The sequence below is a fragment of the Molossus molossus genome, unplaced genomic scaffold, assembly GCF_014108415.1.
Source record: "Molossus molossus isolate mMolMol1 unplaced genomic scaffold, mMolMol1.p scaffold_m16_p_22, whole genome shotgun sequence".
Classification (NCBI taxonomy): domain Eukaryota; kingdom Metazoa; phylum Chordata; class Mammalia; order Chiroptera; family Molossidae; genus Molossus; species Molossus molossus.
In genome coordinates, this window is record NW_023425358.1 from 470,131 (window position 1) to 489,926 (window position 19,796).

A 19,796-nucleotide genomic window follows, 5' to 3' on the forward strand; every position below is an offset into this window, starting at 1 on the left:
TTGAGGGCGGGCAGGAGGCAGCTGATGGGAGTTTCACTCACGTTGATGTCTTTCTCCCTCTCTCTTCCTCTTTCTTTAAAAATCAATTTTAAAAAATGGGTAGTGCTGATGTAATTTGTAGCTAGTCCTGTCCTGGAAGAAAGAAACGGCTTCGTTATTTAGTGTTTGTGACATTAAAACACAAAGAATCATACATATACATACATACACACACACATACACACACACACACATACATACATACATGTGTAGGGTGGTGCTGATTTCACGGGGCAGCTGTTAGGATTGAACGGAACTGTTGGGCATGGTGACCTTGTTCACATAAAGCACAGCTTGAGTTTATAAAGAACATGAGCTGCAGTCTTATTTATCTAGATTTCACATCTTAGAAGTGAAAATTGGGCAATGTAAGTGCTCTGGATTTTCGTTCCTTTAACTATAAAATTTGGACAGTGGGTCTTGTTTACTGTGTTTTGCATGATAATTGAATGATAAGGAAAGTGTTAAAAATGAAGTGCTTGAGCTTGGATTTCGGTACATTGTAGGGTGCCTCGCCCACACTTTGTGTTTTGATGAAGTGCTTCCCATCCCTGTCAGTTTCACTCGATATAATCTTCCCGCTGGAGGCTCAGAGACTCCGGTGTCCGTACAAAATCCAAGCTGAGAACCATCTGTTTGCAGGGCTTCTGTGTGCTCCCGCCTGAATGGGAAGGGGTGAGTGGGTGGCCCCCTTGCAGGTGTCCCTGTGATGCAGTGAGGGCCCTGGGCGGGGCTGCAGGCGTCCGCATGGGCCCCTCTGAGCTGTGGCTGTGTGCTGGGGCAAGCAGTGATGAGTGAACTAAAAACTCTCTGCACACTTGCTCCCCGCTTCCACTCCGCACTCCGTCCGCTCCTCCGCTCCCACTGCCAGCGATCTAGTCTTGCGTCCACTTTCCAGCCAGTTCCTACAGGCGTGAGCAGTGCGCAGGGTCCGCTCCTGAGGGCAGACCGCTCCGCACCCGGGATTAGCAGGCTGGCCCTGAAACTCGAGACGCTGGGGGGTCTCAGTGACTCATGGTTTCCACCAGCGTCCTGTTAAAAACGCAGGTCCTCCAAGAAGCTTCCCTTCATCTAGTTGAAGTTATCCCAGACAGACACCCTTCTTCTATAACCCTCCCCCGACCCTCACGCCTGCCTGGGACCCAGCACCGTCAGGCTCAGTGGGTGTCGCCCGCGTCACTGAGCGCTCCGCTGTGGCCAGCCACTGAGCACCGTCTGGGCCGCCTGCCTCCGTGCGGGCTGGGAGCGCCGGCCGAGGGGCGTCACACTTGCTGTTGTTTCAAACTCAATCTAAGTGGAAGCGAATGCACAGCACAGTGTGGATCCAAAGCGTTTGGTAACTTGGGCTTCGCGTCTGGGTCGTCTTTATCCTCTTTCTTTACGCTCTTTTTTTTGTTCCTTCAACAAACATTCACTGGGCCCTTCCTGGGCTCCAGCCTCCATGGCTGTGGAGTCACAGAGCTGACAAGACAGGCACCTCCCTCCCGGGCTCACCGTCTCGGGGGGTCAGGGTGGAGGCAGACGTCATTAAACTCCTGGGCTACTCTGTTCGGTATGGCAGCGATACACAAGGCAGTGTCTGCACAACCCACAATGGAACTAGCTTTTGTGTTGTACAGAACATAGCAGGCTCAGGTAACATCAGAAAACCGTGGCCCAGAGAAGGTGACCCCTGAGTTCAACCTGAAAGGGGAGGTTGAGGCTAGCAGGTGTGTGCATGAAGGTGGGGACAGGTTGGGACGGAGGAGCCAGCAGTTGGAAAGGCCCGGGGGGGGGGGGGTGACAATGATGTGTGCTGGGAGCTCTCGGCCGTTCTGGGTTCCAGAGGACAGGCCACAGGCAGGCTCTGCGTCTCAGAGAGCCCACCCGGCAGCTCTGTGCAGGCGCGAGCACAGGACAGCTACAGGAGACAGATCACTCTGTCCGAGCCAGGACAGGTGGGCGCCTGCACTCGGGAAGTGGCAGGAGAGAGAGCAGAAGGGTAAGATTTCGGAGATAAATCAGCAGGATTTGGTAATAGCCCAGAGCATGGTGAGAGACAATAGACCAAATGCGGAAGGAGGCAAGCGTGTGCCTCCGGACCAGCGGAGGGGACAGAGAAGACAGAGACAGCAGAGAGCAGTGATGTCATTCAAAGCCTAGAAGGGGTGTGTGTTTTGAGTGATACAGAGGTCACGTAAGATAAGGACAAGAAATTTGTCAGTAAGTTAGAAACAAAATGTTCATTGGTAAAGTTGGCGAGGGGGGTTTTAGTGCAAGACCCAATTGCATGCAACGAGGAGTGAATACGAAGAGCTAAGTGAACTCAGAACTCTGTCAGATACTTGATACGAGAGTCCCTCGGGCCTGAACGTCTTCCAGCATCCAAAATTGTTTGAGGTCTGAGAAAATTATTAGTTTCAAAACGCAAAAAGAAAACTGAAAATTAAATGAACACAGACATGATTAATTACCTATGTCCAGCATGTGATATTGTTTTGACTTTATTAATTTTTAAATTTAATATTCATAAAAACTTGATTACACTTAAAAACAAGTTTTGCTAGATTTTTCTCAGTTTGCACAACGATTGCTGAAAAACCACAGCCAGTTATAAATTAACGTTTTTTGGGTTTTTTTTTTGCCATTCAGCCATTTCAGAAGGAAAATTTTAAAAATGCATTTAACGTGAGATGTGGGTGCATTTTCTTCTACTTGCTTTTATGTGAGGCAGAGTCTCCAAATGTGAGCAGATTAAGGGCTTTAACATGTCTGAAAATAATTCTGATGTAAATAACTGTTTCAGAAAGCTTGTCCAAGGAAAGAAGGAAGGAGAATGGGTGTTTATCAGACAGAGGTGGAGGGTGAAGGAGGTTCCGCTTCCCTCTGAGCAGGGAGAAGTGTGGGTGTGCCCTGGGGGAGTCGTGGGGAAACGAGACTGGGGCAGGGTGACGAGGAGGGCCAGGAAGCCGCTGGGGCCACACAGCGACCTGGGCCGGGACACCGGGCAGGGCACCTCCTCTGCAGGAACACAGGGGAGGTAGAGACCGTTCAAGGAGGTCCCAGTCTTCTTTTCTATATAGGGGACTACTGTCCCCAAGTGGTAGGAAAGGCATATAGAAAGTACCCCAACAGTCCCTTGGGAGCTGTTGACTAAGTTGGCATCCTTGGTCACAACACTTTCACTGGGGACATCCATCTATCCTTTCTCCGCAGGGGCAGCTGCAGAAACTAGTCCGACCATCATGCTCAGATCTCACCACCCTTGCCCTGTGGTTGGAGCACCTGCCTGCCCACCTCAGCCAGACCCTCAGGGCATTCTTTCCTAAGTGTGCCCTCACCTACCCATAGACCCTGATGTTCCTATGGGCAAAAACCTTCTGCCCAAATGGTCCCAGGTTACAGATGCAGGTTTTCTTATGTTGTTGCTTTCCACTGTTTATTAATATCATTTTAATTTATATTTATTTTGGAAACTACTACAGATGTTCCTCCTTTTTTCTCCCAGTGACACCATCCTCCCTGCTCCCGCACCTCCACCTGCCTTCACCGCACTGTTGTCTGTGTCACTGGTTGCGCACACATGCATATAAGTTCTGTGGCTTATCTCTGCTCACCCCCGCCGCCCTTGCCTCTGAGGTTTGTCAGTCTGCTCCCTACTTCCGTGTCTCTGGGTCTATTTTGTTCGTCAGCTTAGTTTGTTCATTATGTCCCACAAAAAGTGAGATTCTGTGATACTTGTCTTTCTCTGATTGGCTTATTTTGTTCAGCATAATACTCTCCAGGTCCCTCCATGTCGTCTCAAAGGATAAGACATCTTTCTTTCTTACAGCTGCATAGTACTCCATGGTGTATATGTACCACAGCTATTTTATCCATTCATCTACTGATGGACACTTGGGCTGTTTCCAGATCTTAGCTATTGTAAATAGTGCTGCTACGAGCATGGGGGTACATATGTTCTTTCTGATTGGTGTTTCAGGCTTCTTAGGGTATATTCCTACAAGTGAGATCACTGGGTCAAATGGAAGTTCAATTTTTAATTTTTGGAGGAAACACCATATTGTTTTCCATAGTGGCTGCACCAGTCTACATTCCCACCAGCAGTGCACTAGAGTCCCCTTTTCTCCACAACCTCGCCAACACTTGTTGTTTGATGATTTGTTGATGGCGGCCATTCTGACAGGTGTGAGGTGATACCTCATTGTTTTAATTTGCACCTCTCTGATGATTAGTGACAGAGCATTTTTTCATATGTCTCTTGGCCAGCTGTATGTCCTCTTTAGATCCTTTGCCCATGTTTCAATTGGGTTGTTTGTCTTTCTTTTTTTGAGTTGTATGAGTACTCTATATATTTTGGAAATTAACCCCTTATCTAATGTATCATTGGCAAATATGTTCTCCCATACAGTGGGTTCCCTTTTCATTTTGATACTGGTTTCTTTTGCTGTGAAGAAGTGTTTTAGTTTGATGTAGTCCCATGTATTAATTTTATCCTTTGTTTCTCTTGCCTTGGGCGAAGTATTAGTGAAAATTCTGCTTCATGTGATGCCTGAGATTTTGCTGTCTACAGTTTCTTCTAGGATTTTTATGGTTTCATGACTTATATCTAAGTCTTTTATCTATTTTTGAATTTATTTTTGTGTATGGTGTAAGAGGTGGTCTGGTTTCTTTTTCTTTTTTGCACGTAGCTGTTCAGTTTTCCCAACACCATTTATTAAAGAGACAGTGTTTGCTCCATTGTGTGCTCTTGCTTCCGTTGTCAAATATTAATTAAGCATAAAGGCTTGGGTTTATTTCTATATTCTGTGTTATGTTCCATTGATCTATATGCCTGTTCTTGTGCCAGTACCAACCTGTTTTGATTACCGGGGCTTTGTAGTATAACCAAATATCTGGTATAGTGATCCCTCCAACTGTTTTCTTCCTTTTCAAGATTTCTCTGGCTAGTCAGGGTCTGTTTTTGTTCCATATAAACTTTTAGAGTTTTTGTTCTAGATCTGTGAATTATGCCATTGGTATTTTAATAGAGATTACATTGAATCTATATTCAACTTTGAGTAGCATGGAAATTTTAATGATGTTGATTCTTCCAATTTATGAACATGGTTTATGCTTCCATTTTTTTATGTCTTCCTCTTTTTAGTGTCCTGTAGTTTTCTGAGAACAGGTCTTTTACTTCCTTGGTTAAGCTTATTTCTAGGTATCTTAATTTTTTTTGTTGCAATGGTAAATGAGATTGCTTTTTTCATTTCCCTTTCTGAGTGCTCATTATAGGTATATAGAAATGCCATCAATTTCTAGATATTAATTTTATATCCTGCTACTTTGCCAAATTCATTTATTCAATCTAGTAGATATTTTCTGGGAATCTTTAGGGTTTTCTATGTACAATATCACGTCATCTTCAAATAATGACAGTTTCACTTTCTCCTTTCCAATTTGGATCCTTTTTATTTTTTCTTCCTGTCTGATTGCTGTGGCTAAGACTTCCAGTACTATGTTAAATAAGAGTGGTGAAAGTGGACATCCCTGCCTTGTTCCTGTTCTTAAGGGAAATGCTTTTAGTTATTGCCCATTAAGTATAATGTTGGCTATAGGTTTGTCATATATGGCCTGTATTTTGTTGAGGTATGATTCCTCTATGCCCACTTTACTGAATGTTTTTATCAGAAATGGGTGCTGGATTTTGTCAAATGCTTTTTCAGCATCTATTGATATGATCATATGATATTTATATTTCATTTTGTTTATGTAGTGTATCACATTTATTGATTTGTAAATATTGTACCAGCCTTGCATCCCTGGGATAAATCCCACTTGGTTGTGCTGAATAATTTTTTTAATATATTGCTGCATCTGTTTTCCTAATATTTCATTTAGGATTTTGGTGTCTATGTTAATCAGGGATATTGGCCTATAATTTTCTTTCTTTGTAGTGTCTTTATCTGGTTTTGGAATTAAGATTATGCTGGTCTTATAAAAAGAGTTTGGAAGTCTCCCTTCCTCTTAGATTTTTTGGAATAGGTTGCATAGTATCGGTGTTAGTTCTTCTTTGAATGTTCAGTAAAACTCTTCTGTAAAGTCATCTGGACCAGGGCTATTGTTTGCTGGGAGTTTATTGATTATTGGTTCAATTTCCTTAGTTGTTATTGGACTGTTCAGGTTTTCTGACTCTTCCCTGTTGAGTTTTGGAAGCTTGTGTGATTCTAGGAATTTGTCCATTTTGCTTAGGTTGTGGAATTTGTTGTAATATATTTGTTCATAGTACTTTCTTACAATTCTTTGACTTTCTGTGGTGTCCATTGTTATTTCACCTTTTTAATTTCTGATTTTATTAATTTTAGTTCTCTCTGCTTGTTTCTTGGTGTGTCTGACTAAAGGTTGATCAATTATGTTTGTCTTTTCAAAGAACCTGCTTTTGGTTTCATTGAACTTTTGTATTGTTTTTTAAATCTCTATGTTATTTATTTCTGGTCTGATATTTATTGTTTCCTTCCTTCTACTATCTTTGGGTTTTTCATTTTGTTCTTTTTCTAATTCTTTAAGTTATAAGGTTAGATAGTTTATTAAAAATTTTTTCTTGTTTCTTGAGGTAGGCCTGTAGTGCTATGAACTTCCCTCTCAGAACTACTTTTGCTGCATTCCATAGATTTTGTGTTGTTGTGTGTTCATTTTCACTGGTTTCCTAGAAGTTTTTTATTCCTTGATCTCCTTGGTAACCCATTCATTGTTTAATAACATGCTATTTAGCCTCCATGTGTTTGAATGATTTTGAGTGTTTTTGTTGTAATTGATTTCTAGTTTCATGCTATCATGATCCTAAAGGATGCTTGATATGATTTCAATTTTTTGAACTTATAAAGACTTAGTTTTTGTCCTAATATGTGGTTTATCTTTGAGACTATTCAGTGTGCACTTGAGAAGAATGTATATTTTACAGATTTAGGGTGAAAAGTTCTGTAAATATCAATTAAAAACATCTGATCTAGTGTACCTAAATGGGACTCTTTTTTTCTTGATTCTTTGAAGATCTACTCATTGATGTCAGTGGGGTGACTAAGTCCCCTAATATGATTGTATTGCTGTCCATCTCTCCCTTAAAGTCCTCCAGAAATTTTTGTTTTTCTGTTTTTATTTTTTTGTTGTTAATTCATATCCCAGGACATTTTTTTTCCCATTTATTTTATTTTATTTCTCAGAGATAGTGGATGTAGGGAGGAAGAGAAAGAGAGAAAAAACATCGATGTATGAAGACACATTGTCGGTTGCCTCCCATACGACCCCAACCAGGGCCAGGGATCGAACCTGCAACCAGGTATGTGCCCTTGACCATGAATGGAATCTGCTGCTCTTCGCTCCATGGACCAGAGCTCTAACTGCTGAGCTTAATAAGCCAGGGCCCTCTAGAAGTTTTAAAATATGTTTTTGTGCTCCTATATTGGGTGTATATATGTTTACCAGGGTTATATCCCCTTGTTGGATCCATCCTTTTATATTACAAAGTGCATTTCTTTTTCTCTTGTTATTGCCTTCATTTTGAGGTCTATTTTATCACACATGAGTATTGCTACCCAGCCTTTTGTTTGTTTCCATTTACATGGAAATTTTTTTTTTCATCTGTTCACTTTCATCCTGTGTGAGTCTTTTGTTCTGAGGTGGGTCTCTTGTAGACAGCATATATATGGCTCATGTTTTCTTATCCAACCAGCTACCCTCTATCTTTTTACTGGAGCATTTAAGTCATTTACATTTAACGTTATTATTGATAGGTACTTATTTGTTGCCATTTTTATTCTTTATGCCTGTGTTCCTCTCTGTCTCTCTCGTTTTTCTTCTTCTTATACCAGTCCCTTTAGCATTTCTTGCAGTGCTGGCTTGGTGGTAGTAAACTCCTTTACCTTTTTTAGCCCTTTATTTCACCTTCAGTTTTGAATGATAGCCCTGCTGGAGAGAGTAGTCTTGGATTCAGACCCTTGCCTTTCATTACTTTGTGCACGTCATGCCACTCCCTTCTGGCCTGCAGTGTTTCTATTGAGAAATCAGCTGACAGTTTAATGGGATCTCCCTTGGAGGTAACTTTCTGTCTCTCCCTTGCTACCTTTAAGATTCTTTCTTTGTCTTTAACATTTTCCATTTTAATTATGTGTCTAGGTGTGGGTCTTTTGGCATTCATCTTGATTGGGACTCTCTGTGTTTCCTGGACTTGTGTGACTTTTTCCTTCACCAGGTTAGGGAAGTTTTCTGTCATATTTCTTCAAACAGGTTCCCTATTCCTTACTACAATTCTTCTCTCCTAATACCCTTGTGATGTGAACATTGTTACGTTTGATGTTACCCCAAAGCTCCTTCAAACTGATCTTGCTTTATAATTTTTTTTCCGTTTGTTGCTCTAATTGGGTGGTTTTCTAACTTGTCTTCTATCTCTCTTATTTGGTCCCCAGCTTCTTCTAATCTACTATTGAATCCTTTCCAGGTGTTCTTTATTTCAGCTATGTCATACTTCATTTCTGTTTGATTCTTATTAATAGCTTCTACCTCTTTTTTTCAAGCTCCCTCTGAGTTCCTTATAGTTCTCATTAAGTCGCTTGTAATTCTCACTAAGTTGTTTGAGCATCACTTTGAATTTTTTATTTTTTTAATCCTTACCTGAGAATATTTTTCCATTTTTGTTCAGATAGAGTGGGAGGTAAAGAGAGGAAGAGAGGCAGAGAGAGAGAAACATTGACATGAGAGGGACACATTGACTGGTTGCCTTCCACATGACCCCAACCAGGGCTGGGAACAAACCACAACCGAGGTACGTGCCTTGATCAGAATCGAACCCATGACTCATTGGCCCGCGGGCCAACGTTCTAACCACTGAGCCAAACTAGACAGGGCTACTTTGAATTTTTTATCTGAGACACTGCTTGCCTCCATTTCATGTAGTTCCTTTTCTGGTGACTCCTCCTTTTCCTTCATTTGGGGTTGTGTTTTGTCTCGCCATTTTCATGATCTGGTCAGTGTGTCCAGGGGTGTTGGGTCCTGCCTCGGCCATATCTTGGATCCAGTCTGGTCACCAGGGGATACTGGCATCTCTGGGTGGCAGCTGCAGCAAGGCAGGTGGCTCTTGGCTGCTGTGGGGTCTCTGTGGTCAGCGGCTCTGGGCTGGTGCGTGTCGGGGCCAGTGCCTCCTGCCTGCTGCATGTCTGGGCAGATTGACAGCTGGCAGCTCATGTTTGTCTGTCGTCACAGGCACTGCTGGGGTGTGTGGGTCCCGGGATGCCACTGCTTCCTGGCAGGCCTCTGTTCCCCAGCCACTGCTGCTGCTGCTGCCAGAGGCTGGCACTCAGCTCTAAGCCCTGCTGCCGCTGCTGGGCGTAGGTGCATGGCTACTGTGCGTGGGCTGGCGTTGGCACAGCACAGTCCACGGGTCTGATGGTGCAAGGCCACGGGTACTGGGCCCTAGCTGCTTCCCGCTGCCTCCTCCCAAGGAGGACCCAGCAGACCTTCCAAAGCGGTGGGGCCTTCCAGCTGTGAGCAGGGAGGAGCCCCTGGCAGTCAGTGCACAGCGGTAGCGGCTGTCCCCCGTCCGCAGCACCGGCACCGTCTCCCTAAGTTTCTGCACTGCTGTGTGGATGCTCTCCACACTCACACCCGCTCACACTCTTGGTCACACTCGCTCACCCTCTGAGACACTTGCTTCAGTCCTGCCACCACCATGTTACTGCTCCTTGAGGTGCAAGTTTTCAAATAAACCCCAAGCACCTTTCTTTTCAAAGGTAGAAATCTATTCCAAACCCTATATGTCTTCCTTTAGAAATGAGTTTTAAAATAATGCTGTTTTTTATTGTTCAAAAGAGAGGATCTTACTCACATAGGTACTCCAGAATTTGACCGTGTGCAGATTAGAGTATATGGTCCGTTGGACAGACCCATCCAGGTGGCAGATTAGTGGTGGAGGCAAGCACTGCACTGTGTTATTTTAAAACCAAAATAAAAACAACAGACACCCCTTGAGGCTTTGTGAGAGCAAACCCAAGGCAGCTAAATATGACTACTGTGGGCTCACTCCCCAGCATTCCACTGTGCAGAGAGCAGTGTCCACTCTCTGCTCCTGAGCCAGGCTCACCTCGTCCTGGGAAGCTGGCTTTCCCTGACACTGAGGTAGCCTGTGTCCCATGGCGGCACCACGGACTGAACACTCAAATACTAAGCATTCCGGAATAGCACAGACTGTAAGCCACCCTCCCGGCATTTTCCTGGATGCAAGATGCTTTTTGGTGAGTTTCTTTAATACCTAACAGCATCCAGTTACATAGCTACATGCAGCATTTTACACTATGGAAATGAAGCAACCATATAATTCTACAGATGTGTATTGACTACATACTACATGCCAGGTATCATGCTAGACAGTGAGGGTCCAACCAGAAACTATGCCTGACTTCAAGGAATTTACAGTAATGTACAACTTCTAAAAATGCCAATTTGAAAACTAATTTCAGGCCTGCCTGGACATGAGTTATCTGTGAAATATCTTTTAAAATACAGATGCCTGGGCTCCATCTCCAGAGATATGGTCTCAATAGGTCTGGGGGAACAGCTAGGAATCAACATTTTAACAAGTTTCCCAGGTGGTTCTGATGCTAGGTAGGTTTGGGAACCACTGGTCTGGTAGGATAAAAAGTAAGATAAAAAGTTTTGTTTTCCAAATTAGTATTTTAGTAAACATATTTCTTTCTTTATTTATTTATTTCATAGTTAAAACAATTACCCTATATCAAGCAAACACATGAGTAAGATTGACTGAACTTTCTATGCAAATACTAGAATGTACATGTATTGTGGTGTCACAGGCGGAATCAAATATTTTTTAGCCCTTTTCTTAAAATGACCCCCACTCGCCATCCCAGAGACCCTCTGGAAGATGTCCAGTCTCCTTCATTTGCAGCTGGGTCCCCCTCCTCTCTTTTACTCCAGCTACACTGCATTTTTTTTCAAGGAATATGTATGTAAGTATCTATAAAACTCAAGTTCTTGTCCTTTAAATGACTTCCAGCATTTTTGAGAAAATGATTATGTCTTCCAGCTCCTTTACACTATTTTTTGTTGTCACTTTCTTACAGGACTGGGAATGGAGAATATTGGTGGAATCTTTGTGGTTCTTATTTGTGGCTTAATCGTGGCCATTTTCATGGCCATGTTGGAGTTTTTATGGACTCTCCGGCACTCAGAAGCTACTGAGGTAATCTCCAAAGGGGTGTGGCAGGAAGGACAGAGTTCACAGGCTCATGCATGGACAAAAGTAATTTCAGACAGATGCTGTGAAGTCCTGCGGGAGCTGGAGGACCCACAGGACAGACCCAAAGGCAGGAGGTCTGGGTCGTCCGTCACCTATGCAGCTACAGAAAGGGCGTTTAACATTGGGTTTCAGATTCTTCTATGAAACAGCCCAGGAAATAAATATGTGAGAAAATGCTTATGAACAATGAAGTCTTATACAACTACAATTTAAGCTGTATTATTGTACAGTGCCAGCTTCCTAAAGGCTTTACATCTTCTGTCTGAGTAAGTTTTCCACTTACAAGTAAAGATGCTCAGAGATACTGCAGTCCACCTGAGCTCAGGAGTTACATCTTTCTTCTTCAGGATTTTGAAGAAGTTTAATTCCCAGACCTGTGGCTTCTCACACAGATGGACGAGTCTGAGAAGAAACCCTTATCCTATCCTCCCTCCATTCTGCCTCAGAGAAGGGCCAGAAATCCTTACACACTAATTGGGAACTTTGGTTTTTAGAGAACATTCGCCTCCATCTCAGTCTCCCCACTCGGGAACTTTTGATCTTCACTCACTGACCCTGGGTACGCAGCTCCTAATAGCACCTGAGTGTACTGTGCCCGGCACTCGGTCCCACCTCCTGTGGGGCCTGGTGGCCACACTGCCTTCAGCCTTGGACTCTGCGCTCGGCCTCTTGCCCACTCTCCAGCCCTCTCCTCGCAGCCCTGCTGCTCCATGCACAGAGGTCAGCTGCACCTCCCAGCTCCCCGAGACACTGGGCGTGACCAGCCCCAGACGAAAATCCCCCCTAGAATGTGCCCACGGCAAAAGCCTTCCTCATCTGCAGCAGATGTCCCGCCGTCCTTCTGTCTGTCTTGACCCATTTTTCCTCAGCTACTCTAGGATGATCTGTTCTCCCCTTCAGTTTTACCCCTGCTCTCTCCCCCAAATTTAAAAATATTCTCATGTTGACTCTCTATTTTTAAAATAACATCAACATTACTGTGACTCTTGCTCTACCCCTGCCGGCTCCCGAGGTGCTCCGGCTGCGTCCATCTCCATTTGCTCCACGCAGCCCTCAGCGCGGGGCGGTCTGGCTCTGAGAGGTCTGACCCTCCAGCGGACAGAACCCGCGAGGCTCAGAGTGCCCTGGGCGAAGGGAAGAGCTTTCCCCAGAGGCCCTCTCCTCACTGGCCTGCCTGTGCCCAGCTCTCAGGGTGTCTCCTACTTCTCCCTGCAGCTCTGCTGGTTTTTCACCTTTGTCCACTCCTTAAGTGGGTTCTGCTTACCTAGCACTTAGAGAAAGAAAGAGCTAGGCCAGGTGCTCCTTTCCCCATGAAGCTTCCCCAATCATCCTGCCTTCGTCCCTGGACCAGAGGGTTCTTCACTCCTCGGTCTTCCTAACACCCTCCCGCACCTCACACCACAGCAACCTGTGCGCAGAGCCCTCCCGCACCTCACACCACGGCAACCTGTGCACAGAGCCCTCCCGCACCGCACACCACAGCAACCTGTGTACAGAGCCCTCCCGCACCTCACACCACAGCAACCTGTGCGCAGAGCCCTCCCGCACCTAACACCACAGCAACCTGTGCGCAGAGCCCTCCCGCACCTAACACCACAGCAACCTGTGCGCAGAGCCCTCCCGCACCGCACACCACAGCAACCTGTGCGCAGAGCCCTCCCGCACCTCACACCACGGCAACCTGTGCACAGAGCCCTCCCGCACCGCACACCACAGCAACCTGTGCGCAGAGCCCTCCCGCACCTCACACCACAGCAACCTGTGCGCAGAGCCCTCCTGCACCTCACACCACGGCAACCTGTGCACAGAGCCCTCCCGCACCGCACACCACAGCAACCTGTGCGCAGAGCCCTCCCGCACCTCACACCACGGCAACCTGTGCGCAGAGCCTCCCGCACCGCACACCACAGCAACCTGTGCGCAGAGCCCTCCCGCACCGCACACCACGGCAACCTGTGCACAGAGCCCTCCCGCACCGCACACCACAGCAACCTGTGCACAGAGCCCTCCCGCACCGCACACCACAGCAACCTGTGCGCAGAGCCCTCCTGCACCTAACACCACAGCAACCTGTGTGCAGAGCCCTCCCGCACCTGCTGCAGTGAGGATTGTATCTTTCACCCCTTTGTTCCATGAAAAGCACGATGCTTAGTGTACAGGAGACAGTCAATAAATATATAGTGTTACATTCTTGTCACATGTAAAAGATTGGGCAGGTGGTATGGTTTTACCTGTTATAATTATTATTATAAGCACAGAGAGGTCAAGTACCTGGCCTAGAGTCTCAGCTATTTAGCAACAATAGTGTGTTTAGAATACAGGTCTCACTTCTTAACTCAGGCCATATTCTTTTCGGTGATACTACTTCTCTGTAGCTGCTTCAAGTAGAGGATCTGTATGTATTTGGTTACTCTTCTAAAAGCTCACCCATGGCCTAGACATACCTTGAAACTTTGGTGAGGACTCCCAGTAGCTAAAATGAAGAATAAGAGCTACATTAGCTGTTCGGTTATGGTCCTGTTGATAGAACTGAAAGACTGGAAGAAAGCACATGAAGAACAGAAGGCTTCTTCTCCCACAATGGCCTGGGGATGTGTCCTTCTCTAGCCCAGGGCAGATACCTGAACAGAGTTCATGCATGCTGTTTGGAGTAGATAAGTTTAGGTTCAAATTCTGGGTCAGCTATTTATCAGTCAAGTCATTTTCAGCGAAGTATATAACTGCTGAGCCTCAGTGTCCACGTGTGTGAAATGGGTATGATAGTAGCAGCAGTGCAGGTTCATGAGTCTTCATCCACAATTCTGAAACCTAAGAAGCTCAGAAAGTTCAAAAAATTTTATAAGTTTGTCAAAGAAATGCATTTGGTGGCAAAACTTGAATTGGTTTGAAACTATTGTTTATCTCATTCAGTGTGAAGGTACATATGTTTTGCTACAGAAATATCAATGTGTTTAAATATAGTCTGCCCCAGACCACACTGGGTGTGATATATAGTAATCATATGAGCATTTTGTATTTCCTTCCTAAAATCCAAAACACTCTGAAACAGCTGGACCCAGGGGTCCCGCCCGGAGAGGGTGGGCCTGCAGGAGTGTGCCGCTGTGACTGTGTGCTTCTAGTTGTTGGAATGCGTGCTCTCCAGGTGCAACCACTCAACCAAAAGGAAGGAGCATCTTCAGCCTGAGAGCAAAATGTTCGCGGAGACATGGTAGCTTTTTCAAGTACTTGAAAGACGGACATGGAATAGAAGGTTTATTAATTTAGCAGGCTTCTTGGTCCGCATGTAACTGGTATCAGTGGACATTTTCAGGGAGGGACTGTTAAGTTAGTAGACCAGAGCAGAAATTACCTACAGAAATGGTAGGACTCTTTCCTAGCACAGGGAGGTCGTTGTCTTTAAAGGTGTTCACACAAGGAGAGCAGCCAGGAGTGCTGACCGGGGAAGGGAGTGAGGAGATGGCTTGGAGGTCTGTACATCCTCTCCACCCCCAGGTTATACACATATGGTTCTGTGGCGCTGTCCCCTGAGCCCCATCCGCACAGATGCGCAGGGGCCCCAGGGGCTGGCTCTGAGAGGTTGGGCTGTGACCCCGCTGTTTTTCCAGGTGTCCGTCTGCCGGGAGATGGTGACTGAGCTGCGCAGCATCGTCTTGTGCCAGGACGGCGCGCACCCCCGCCGGCGGCGCGCTGGGGTGCCGCGGCCCCGGGCCCCAGTCCCCGAGGAGCGCCGGCCGCGGGGCACCGCGGCGCTCAGCAACGGCCAGCTGTGCGGGGCCGGGGCCGGGGAGCCCGAGCAGCTGGCGCAGAGACTGGCCCAGGAGGCCGCCCTGGTGGCCCGCGGCTGCACCCACATCCGCGTGTGCCCCGAGTGCCGCCGCTTCCAGGGCCTGCGCGCCCGGCCGTCGCCCGCCCGCAGCGAGGAGAGCCTGGAGTGGGACAAGGCCACCAGCAGCAGCGGGCCCGAGTAGCCCGGACGACCGGCCGCAGGCCAGGTAGGGAGGAGCGGCTGGCGCGCGTGCTGCCTGCCCAGCCGGACCGGCAGCGTCCACACGTCCCAGCGGATGTTGGATCCAGTAACTTCACGAAAGGATCAAAGAGCCCAACGCCCCAGCCAGAGACAGTGCCCTGACCCGGGAGCTGGTCCGCCCAGAGACTGGGACGCTAGTGGGGATGGGATGCGCTCCCTCCGGACCACAGGGGCCCGGGTTCTCCCAGGGCCTTTCCTTCCCGCCGGCAGGACGGTGGTGGAGGATCCCTGCCCAGACCAGTGGATGAACTGGTGGGATCACGTCACCGGTGGGATTTCCTGTGAGGAGGGGGCTGCTGCACTCTGGGTCTCGTTCTTACAGGAAAAAAAATAATAATAAACTCAACAGGGAAGTTTTTTTTCTGGATTTGTATATTTTTGTTAATGTTTTCTTAATGCCCCCCCCCCTTTTCCTTATCTACTTTGTTTTCTGCTCAATTCTGTTCATTGTTTTATTTGCTTGTTTATTTGGAGGGGTAAGCTAGGTTCGGGGATGAAAGTCAAAATCATTCCTGATCTTTTTTCCTGAATTTCAGGACAGAGAGTGGCCAGGGCACAGGTGCCAGGTGCTCAGCTCTCCTGTCTGGGTAGTGACTGGGCACACGTGTAGGAGGAAGGTCTGGGAAGAACAGGGTGGAGAGTCTCAAATCAAAGTCCACTAACGTGATTTTTTAAATGCCCCAAACCATGTAACTCATACTTTACTCAGAGACACCTTGAAATGGCTGGAGTTTCGGGGGTTAATGTGTCTTTTTTCTCCTTCTGATTTTCACCATTGTTGGGTTTGGTTTGGGCTTTTGTGAATGTGATTGCTAGAGAGAGACAGGTGAGAGACACCAGCTATCTGGGCCTGGGCTAAGGAGCAGAGGGAGCGCCCAGCTTCCCCTCACAGAGGAGGAGGGGGCCTGTGTGTGCCCTGCCTGGCAGCGCACCTCTTCCTCCCAAGCCTACACCCCAAGGCTGTCGTGGATTGGGTGACTTCTTGCTACTAGACATGGGCCCTGGGTGCAAATGTGAGTGTTGGTGTGTGTGGAGGTGCACGTGTGTGCGCGTGTGTGCATGTGTGTGTGTGTTTGTTAAACGAAAAGACATTAAATAATCAAAAGTTTGCCGTGTTCCCAGGAGAGAGGTGGGTTTTGCAGCCAATACCCAGGCCTAGGAACTCGGAACTCTTCCGTCCTGACCTCAGCTTGGGCAGTGGCCCCCTTGTGTGACCCAAGGGGATCATGAACTTCTCTTCCACCTGCAAAGTCAGTCGCTGCTTTCCAGGCCCTCAGCCGGCTGCTCGCTGGGCTTGCTGGACGCTGGCGGACCGAGCACTCCTGGGGGGAGCGGGTGCGGCTTCCGGCGGCCGCTGGACCTTGGCTTGTTTCCTCCAGTTGGGTGTTTCATGCAGAGAGTCTTCATTTTCTGATGGAAAACTTAAATTCTATGCAATTTCTGATTCTCACCTTAAAGAATTTAGAGGGAGCGGAAAATAAATAGCTGCTCCCTCACTTCTACCATCACCACCTTGAGTCAAACTGTCCTCATGTTGTCTTTGTTCTGAATGTACTAAAATAAAGACACGTTTGGAAGATGATGAGCTTAATTTCATGATTTTGCCATTTGGGTAGGTCAGCATGTTCTTCGTGCAGGATAGATAGTTAGAGCTGCCCCCCTGGGGGCCGAATGGCGCTCCCGATTGTTCCTGTGATGTAAAGGAGGCCAGCTTTCCCAGGCTGGCCTTCCCTCTCATGAATTTGAATTCTTTTCTTTTTTTCATCCTCACCCAATTTTTTGCATTTATCGTCAGATAGAGCGGGAGGGAGAGAGAGAAACATCGATGTGAGAGAGACACATCGACTGGCTCACACAACCCCAACCGGGGCCGGGGACAAACTGCAACCGAGGCACGTGCCCTTAGCGGGAACTGAACCTGGGACTCTGGTTCACGGGTCGACACTCTAACCGCTGAGCCAGGCCAGCCAGGGCTGAATTCTTTTATATTTTAGTGACTAAATGATTAAAGCTGTGCAGAACAGGAGTGTTTTTAAATCCTGATCTGGAGAAATCATGGAGAAACGTGGATTTGGGGGAAGACTGCCCACGGAGCCCGTTGGCCCCACTGCTCCAGCCCCAGCCCCAGCCCTTGCTTCTGACGAGGCGACCCTCCTGCGAGACCACATTTGGGGTGGGAAGGGATTTTGTTTTTCTTTTTATTTTTTAACTCATTTTTATAAGCAGAATATCTTGATCAACAGCAAATTTTTTTAATGGGTTAGTGAAATAAGTGTCCCCATAAATCGTGTATAAAGCCTGTTCCTTCTGCCATGTGGGCACAGGCAGGACTGGTGGGCGGTGTCGCTGCTTGGAGACCGTCCTGTGCCTCGCTCCGGCTGGTGAGTGGATTCACAGCCCGCCGTTCGCGCCCTTGGCTTGGCTCTATTTTTCATCTTGTTAGTTGTTGGCTTTCTTTTCCATTCTGTATTTTCTATCTGATTCTGTATACTGTTTAAATAGCTCTTTCTTGTCTGTTTATCTTTCTTCAAATATTTATAATAAAACAACAACAACAAAAAAACCCTGAAATGTTGGTGATGGATGAAAACTGTTTTGGTTTGGAAAGAATAGTCTGATGTGTCTAATATTCAGGCACTCAAAGCAAATAAAAACATAAATCTATGTGTGTCTTCCCCTCCACCTGCGCCCCACTCTGACCCACCCCACTTCAGCTCTTTGTTCAGATCCCAGAAAATTCTAGGTGGTTCTTTCAATTTGTAATCCTGGGAGTCTGAGCCAGTGCCCCAAACAGACACACATGTTAATGAAGTTCAGGATTTACAGGGTTTTGTCTTCTTAAATGCACTTTCACAGAACAGTCATCTGTTGATACCTAGGGTAACTCTAGTCAGATATCACCCCAGATTCCACTGGGAGCTTGAAGATTACATCAATTAAAATATAATACTTTGCTTTATTTCTTTTAATTGCTCAGGAAGGCCCCAACCGTCACAAGATCTCTGCCTCAGAACTCGGGTGGGGTGTAAGCTGAGCACGTAGATGGCCAAGACTCTCCTGGCGTTCTCTGATTCAATGCTCATATGAGAATATCCATCCTGGGAACTCGCCAAGCGGCCCTCTTATTGGTTAGGTGAGACCGAAATATCATGATAACCAATCCACTTGGGGCCACTCTGTGAAAGTTTATTAGTTTTGGATTCCAAGGAGTTTAGTTTTCTCCTGGAATCCAAAGGGACTTCCCCACGGAGCCGGAGTCCACTGCACAGGGCCAGAGCGGGCGGGGCACTGCAGGCAGACTGGCGGGAGGGGGCTTGAGAGAACCGTGCGGCCCTCCTGCCAGCGGGGCGTGGACATCGAGGTCAAATAGTCTGGGAATGATAAGGGAGATCTGATTCCCGGCTGGTTGTCAGCTCCCTTGGGGTAATAACAAAGAAGCCTGTTTGGGAAATTCAGAGAAGGATCCTTTCATAAAGATTTGCTTAAAGCTGGTGCTTCCTATGGGGCCTTCTCAGAGAGAAATGAAACCTTCAGCACCTTCGGCGGTGCGTGCTTCCCATGCCTGTCGATGAAAGGTGGCTTTCTCCCCACCGGCAAGTCCCCCACCACTGCCCAACGGGACACCCTCAGGGCGGACCACCTGGTCATCCTACAGTGTGTTCCTCAAAGACTGGTTATGTCATGCCTTCAGGAATTCTTCTCCTAGGAAAAAATACATGCATATATATAAACTCAGTGTGTCTTCCAGTGGAGAAAAGAACGCTCCAAGTGTTACAACTGAAGGGGCAACAACCCTCTTGTAATTTAATGGCAACCAGGCAAGAGAAATTCCGTCACTATTGATAGAACATTATTGTTCAGATTTTATACTAATTTAAAACGTGAAGCATGAAAACAGACTAGTGTTACTGTTACATAAACGGCAGTGCCAGTGCTGAGATCCAGGCAGGAAGGAGTCTGCTGAGGCCACAGAGGAGGGAGTGACCTCTCCGATCACGCACGGCAGAGCCCAGGCCCCAAGGAGACGCACAAAGAAGCTGACATATACTCTGCCGTAAATTAACGCAGAGCGTTGTGAGTGCTGCACTGGCTGATTCACCGGAGCATGCAGGGAGTCGGTGCGCTGTGCCGATGCAGGGTGTGGGGCCTGACCCCGTGTTCACAAGGTAGACGTCTGGAGCCCATACTGTAGAGGATGGAGGTCAGACACATAGGTGCCGTGACGCTTGTGCTGGAAAACCAGCTCAGGGATCCTGTCCACTTCAGTGTCCCTTGTACCCAGTTCAAGGCTCGCTCTTGACGCTGTCAAAAAACTCAGAGGGAAACAGCGACCAAAGGACCTCTTATCCTGTGGGCACTTTTCGTAGATTGGTGAGTAACCTTGAGGATGTTTCTTTAATAACAGTACACGTGAGATTCTGTAGGAAATGATGCAGAAGTAGAATAAACCGTATTCTGTCTGGA

The 19,796-nt window shown here is 46.9% G+C and overlaps 1 protein-coding gene across 1 annotated transcript in view; it reads left to right on the forward strand.

The window, feature by feature from the left end:
* GRIK4 (glutamate ionotropic receptor kainate type subunit 4) overlaps positions 1-15,273 on the forward strand; it is a 331,785-nt gene extending 316,512 nt beyond the window's left edge. Inside the window, exons 18-19 of the mRNA XM_036276444.1 lie at positions 11,130-11,248; positions 14,911-15,273. Of these exons, the coding sequence (XP_036132337.1) occupies positions 11,130-11,248; positions 14,911-15,273 (482 nt within the window). The remainder of the gene's footprint in view (positions 1-11,129; positions 11,249-14,910) is intronic.
* Positions 15,274-19,796: the final 4,523 nt, after the last annotated feature.